The 6,318-nt window shown below is 29.9% G+C and overlaps 1 protein-coding gene across 1 annotated transcript; it reads right to left on the bottom strand.

Moving 5' to 3' along the window:
• Positions 1–1,494: 1,494 nt before the first annotated feature.
• LOC120089309 (peroxidase 51-like) lies at positions 1,495–5,770 on the bottom strand. Its single transcript, XM_039046744.2, has 4 exons — positions 5,473–5,770; positions 4,591–4,791; positions 4,343–4,508; positions 1,495–2,238 (listed from the first exon to the last, which is right to left on the bottom strand). The coding sequence occupies exons 1-4, from the start codon at positions 5,698–5,700 to the stop codon at positions 1,829–1,831; spliced, it is 1,005 nt and encodes a 334-aa protein (XP_038902672.2). The 5' UTR covers positions 5,701–5,770; the 3' UTR covers positions 1,495–1,828.
• Positions 5,771–6,318: the final 548 nt, after the last annotated feature.

Here is a 6,318-nt window from a genome sequence, read left to right as displayed (position 1 = left end):
CTTAGTATGATTTATTTGGGTCTTTTTCCCTCAATTTTAAGGTAATAAGATAAGTTGAGAAGGGTAGACTCCTCATAAGTCCCGTAATTTTTACTCTTCACATCGAAGGGGTTTTCCACGTATAATTTGTGTGTGCTCTTTGTTTTTAGTCTTCCAAAATCTTATAGTTTATTGTTGTCCATTATTGGTTTATTGTTTGGTGATTAATTTGTGGTGTTTTGGTGTACAATTGTTTGTTTGAATGTCTTTGGAGAAGATCCTAGTAGGTTGTTAATATATTGTTTGGGTCCTATCACTCATGCCTAATGTTGAAGGATAAAAAAAAAGTAGTTAAATTTTGTTTTTATTTTTTAAATTGTGTTATGAGTTCAAATGTTTCTTTAAGAAGATGATGGTCATAATAAAAAAAAAAGTTGTGAGCAGACAAGCATAATTTTTTAAAACTAAAAATTAAAATCCAATGGAGCATGAAATGGTAAAACTCCCTAATCCTTGGGATTGGACAACAACTTACTTTTGAACAGGGTATTTCACTCATAGGTTAATGTTATTATCTCAAATTCTCCAAACCTCTCTTTCTTGGTTAAAATACCCTAAAAAAGTTTTACATAACTTAAAATCTATTCTAACGCTTTCTATAAGAGTAATGTTGATATCAAGTTGTTTAACACATCTAAAAATCTTTTGAATTAAGCGTTGATGTTGATGGACGACCAAGCAATGATGAACAATCCTAAGTGAACTGCATATTGTCAGATGAAGTAATAAAGTGGAGAATACTCCAAGTATTCCCTCCAAGGTTACAACAAATATTCTTTGGCCTATCCTCTCAGGTCGCAACGATCCAACTAAAATGTTAGGCAACTCAAACCATTATGCACTAAAAGTTTGAGATCAAATATCAACATCAAAGAACATCTTTTTTTGACCAATTTTTCTTTAAATGAGCAAATGAAACAAATATGATAAAGTAGAGGGATTAGAATATTGAAATATTGTGTGTTCAAAAGTATTTGTGAGAGAGATATTTAACGGAGAGTTTTAGATCAAGAAATTGGATCTCAAACTTTTAACCTCTCATACAAAAATGTTTGCTTTTTTTTTTATTTTAAAAAAACTCAAGTTCCAATGAAAATTCAATTTAAAAACTTATTAGATATTAAAATGTTACAACATTAAGAGTTAAAATACTAAAAAAACTATATATATATGTGTGTGTGTGTGTGTGTGTGACGCTATAAAAGTAAAAAATTATAATAAACTTTAGACTACAATAAGATTATCTAGAGTTGTCCTAAATTTTTTCTCACCCATATGTTCGGCATTGTAACTTACAATAAACCCAAATCCTAATCCAATACATATACCTAATCTTTAATATGAAAAAATTTAAACTTTGTGAAAAGGAATAAATATCAATTAATGTTAGACTATGAGTCTATAATCATATTGACATATAATTAATTTAGAGTTGTAATCATAGAATTCAAAATATTTTCAAAATGACACCTTCAAAGCCATTACATTTTTACAAGAGTACATCAATCCAAACACACGACACCGTGTGGTTGAGCAAAGAATGAAAATCAAATCAAATTAGAATGAAGAAGACAATTTCTTAAGCATTTGTACAAATAACCATCTCTCTCTTAACTCCCCTTTGTTCCAATCAATCTTAATAACAATAATAATAACAACAAACAACCTCAAAACTCAAAAGTGTGTTCGACTATTTGGTCCAAAAAGTTGGAAAGAGTTATGGACTCTACTCCTTGTCGACCTAAGGATTTTATAACTCCACTTTTTGCCCCAAATGTCTCCGTGATATTCAAGAGTTAAAAACGCCACAGTCGGTGCGAATGTTGCCATCGGATCCGGTCTTGACTCCGACCCGACCCAACTTGGTCATGGCATCAATGAAGGCCTTGTAGAAGGTTTGTCCACTATGGGCCCAAATCTTGACAGTGGACTTGGACCTTGGGTCAGTGAAGAGGATTTGGTCAGAAGTGAAAAGGCCCATTCCTTGCTGGAGATTCTTGAAATACATATTGTCAAACCTTCTAGGAGTGTTTGGATCCATATCTATGGCTATCCTTGGATCCACGTCTTTGGGACACATGGCTTGGAGCTTGGCTGCGTATGTCGGGTTCAGTGTTGGATCAACTGGATTTGTACGGCTGAAATTGTATATTCTGTTTGCAAATTTGCTGCAGTGGGAGAATCCTACGGTGTGCGCAGCTGCAACATAATTTTCATGTCAATCAAATTTCTTTAATCTCCTTCAACACTCAAATGAATCAATATTAAAAGTACTCGACTAAAATGAACGTATTTAAAAATATATACATAAAAATTTATCAACGTTAAAAATATAGGGACCAAAATGATTAATTAAGTTTTTACTTTCTGTCAAAAATACCCTTTAATTTTTACAAGGTTAAATGATTTCTTCTATACTTCAAAAAAAAAACGCACTTTTAGTTTTGGACAAAAACGTTGGTACTTTGTTTCCAAAATACTCTAAACTTTCAATAATATCCCTAAACCTTAAGAAAGTTTGAAAACATCCTTATTATAAGTATATGGATGGAAATTGTGTTAATACATCATTTCAAAAGTTGCATTAGTACCCTCGACTTTTCAAAATTATATATATATACTTCTACCTTTAGTATGACAAATAGGCTAGTCAATTTTTTTAAATTTATTTCGAGTTAAAAGAGAACCAATTTTAGAATAACTTATATAGACACCGTCATTTTTTTTATTTCGAGTTAAAAGAGAACCAAAATTATATATATATACTTCTACCTTTACGTGTTTGATTCCTACACTAATTTTTCCAGCAACCGAACATAACATACATAAGAAATTCAAGTTAAAACACAAAATCTCAAAATCAAAATCTCCATTTAAAATGCAATAAAACAATGAATAGTCAAATATAGAAAGAAGCAACAAAGGAATATCATCTTCAATTATTTTGAATCTTCTCCATGAATCATAATAAATAACAATTTCAATCGCAAAAGAGATCAACAAAATCTTTATCGCTATAAAATTGGTAATGCACATGTTTTCTTTCTTTTTCCTCTCATTAGTTGTCCTCAAAGTTATGATCTAAATCTGAATGTATTGAACACACATTCAACTACTAAAGGTTGAGAATGGAGAAATGAAGTATATAAAAAAAATCATTTATCTTAAAAAAAAAAAACAATGTTTATATATTAAAAATCATTTATCTTAAAAAAAAATCATTTTATCTTAAAAAAAAAAAAGGAAAAATCAAAGAATGAAGAAATGAAGTATATAAAAAAATCATTTTTAAAAAAACAAAAATCGCTCTTAATTAGTTAATGAAGAAAATGACTTGAGAAGGAAAAAAAAAATACGCAAAGAAACAAAACATAAATCATAAAGAAAATGGAAGTCAATATTCAACATTATTTAGGCTACTAATTATACATCGAACCATGGAAAATGGGGGTTACATCACTATGCCAGCAGAATATTTTGAAAAATCTAGCAATTTTTAATGCTAATTATAAGTTTATAACACATCTCAAATTTCAGGAAGGAGCTCGGTCACCTAGACCTAGCTTACCTCTTATTTGTAGCAACTCTCAAGATAGATACTTCATCTTCCAAATGACTTTACTAAAATATATATACAAAAATATTTAGATGCATCTCGGGAATATCTATCTTTGTACATCCCATCTAATTGTCCTATCATAATGTAATATGTGGCAAACTATTATTATTTATTTTTAAAAATATTTTAATTACTTTTATGGTGTGAATGATGGGAGGAGAAGCATAAAGATGAGTACATCCTAAATTATCCATATATATCTATATACGTTATACTTTTAACCATTAATATCCTCGCAAGAGGTCACCTTTTTAGGTATATATTTAATGGCACTAACCAAAAGAGTCATCAAAATGATTAAAGAAAAATTATGCAAAAATCACACTTGACATATGGTGACAGTTGCAATTACACTTTCAAACTTTCAATTGGAAAAATTGAGTTTTCAAACTTCTACCACTGTTAAAATTGTACGCTCGAAATTATAATAGTTGAAGAAATTGGACCTTTCAAATGATAAAAATCGAAAGCTCAAACTTATACAATTTTTACTATTATGTAAGTTCAATGTCCAATTTTAATATTTGTATAAGTTTGGAAGCTCAATTTTTATAATAAAAAATCTGAGAGTATAATGGTAACTAACACCATACTTTAATGGTGGTTTTTGTTTCTAAAATATTTGGAAAATATGAAAAGATTGAGAAGAGAGTTGAAATTGTGAGGGAAAATGAAATTAAATACCAGAGAGAGCAATCATGTCAGTTTGAGAAAGACCATTGGCAGCAAACATGGCATTAAGTTGATTGAGATTAAAGGTTGGTTGTGGCAATTTTCCTTCCACATCTGAAGCCCTTGAAACAAGCCCATCCTTTCTTCCTAGCTCCACTGCATAGGAAGGTCCTCTGGCCTGTATTCCAATCTTAGTTTAATTTTTTTTAAACAAAATCATTATCAAATGAGATAGAATATAATCAATGGAGAGTATAAACCAGTGAAATGACGTCTCGAGTAGCCATCACGAGAATATCAGCACATGAGACTTTATTTTTACATCCCGGCACAGCGTCGATTGCCGCTTTGGCTTTGATGACGGTATCAAATCCATCGCCAGCTAATGAAAGATTATCAGGGTGATCCTTCTCCGCCGTGTTACTTCCATCTGAAGCAATCATCACTGATGCATCACATCCCTATATTTTAACCAAATAAAACAAAATCCCTCCATCATTAAATCCAAACTCACAAAAAGCATCAAACTCCATTCTCATGCAATCATTTAAATCATTTTGTGTCATCAAAGTCCATTCGTCGTTTATTGCTGTTTCGAACGATCAAGTACAACCTATTCAGAATTCGTATTTAATATATTTATTTATTTGTAGTTATTTACGATTATGACTCTAGAGTTTAGAGTAGTGCATTATATAAACTGTTTAACCTTTGAGATGCCGTTTATGTATTCATAAAACATTTTCTCTAATAATATTGTTCTTCCTCTATCTTATGGACGTAGCCAACACACTGTTAGTGAACCACGTATATCTGTTTGTTGATTCTTTTATGTTGTTTTATATTCTTTAATTGATGTTTTCGTAACATGTTTCATGACTTAATTATAGTCAGTGAGTGATAATAATATATGGATTATAATAGTAGATGTAGATTATTTTAGCCTATGTTATAATAGTTTGTTTTTTAGATGTAAACTATTCTAATTTAAGTTACAAATGATAAAAAAAGATAATTATATAAGAATAAATACTCGAAACAATTAGAATTTTTAAATAATTTTAGTGTAACTAAATATGAATTATAATAATTGAAAGCTTCAACTATAGGTCCAAACATTGAGTAGGAATCAAATAAATTACCTGAACAAAGCAATCGTGGAAGAAGAGGCGAAGGGTGGCAGGAACAGTGACAAATGTTTGTTTGAACTTCTTAGTTACAGCTTTTCGAACTATGCTTTCGACGTTAGGGCAGACATCGGCATAGAAATCTCGTCGGAGCTGTGCCTCCGACACTGGAACAACCGCCAACAACGATGTCAAAACGATTACCAAAACCACAACGAAGCTTACCATTTTACTTTCTTCCATTTTCTTTTTCTTTCGAAAATGGCAACCTCTGTCTCTCTTTTTTGTTTATTCCAACTACAAAGGTTGAGAGAGTTGAAGAATAATGTGCATATATATATATATACACACACACAAGACTAGTCTCAACATTTTATTGTTTTTTTTTAAATAAAATATTTCTAAGAAAATGTTTTTTATGATTGTGTTGATCAGATGGGTTTTAGATTCCAATATTCCATATTTTTAATTCTCTAATTTAATATTCACTTACTCATAAAAATAAAAAATAAAAATAAAAATAAAAAATCCATGTTGTGTAAATATTTCATTTATTTTTAATTGTTAGTTTGTTAAGACAACTTAAAACATTAAAACAGCAAGAATCTTTTGTCCATTATCATAGAATTAAATTCACATTCATTTTAAGCCTAATTTAATAGATAAGACATCAATTCTCATAAAAATTGATTATTTGATTTTCTTAAAAAAACCATACTTAAAATTTGAATTGAAATAGAACGAGTTTATTGGTGTCTTTTTTTTCCTAAGCAAAACAACCCGTCATAAACTACAAAAATATCTTTCAACACAAATAAAATAAACCACAAAGGAGGAAGTAAACATGTTGAATCGTGCTCA

Source organism: Benincasa hispida, chromosome 10, assembly GCF_027475165.1.
Source record: "Benincasa hispida cultivar pf3 chromosome 10, pf3_genome.v1.1, whole genome shotgun sequence".
NCBI classification, from domain to species: Eukaryota; Viridiplantae; Streptophyta; class Magnoliopsida; order Cucurbitales; family Cucurbitaceae; genus Benincasa; species Benincasa hispida.
Note: the sequence above shows the minus strand (reverse complement) of the source record. Positions and strands in the feature narration are given on the sequence as shown.

What these genes read in the sequence shown, in the direction of transcription:
- LOC120089309 (XM_039046744.2), bottom strand. Translation starts at nt 5,700, where the DNA reads ATGGAAGAAAGTAAAATGGTAAGCTTCGTTGTGGTTTTGGTAATCGTT. An exon ending in CTCGAGACGTCATTTCACTG is followed by an intron (nt 4,509 to 4,590) that starts GTTTATACTCTC and finishes ATTGGAATACAG; the next exon opens with GCCAGAGGACCTTCCTATGC. An exon ending in TGACATGATTGCTCTCTCTG is followed by an intron (nt 2,239 to 4,342) that starts GTATTTAATTTC and finishes ATTATGTTGCAG; the next exon opens with CTGCGCACACCGTAGGATTC.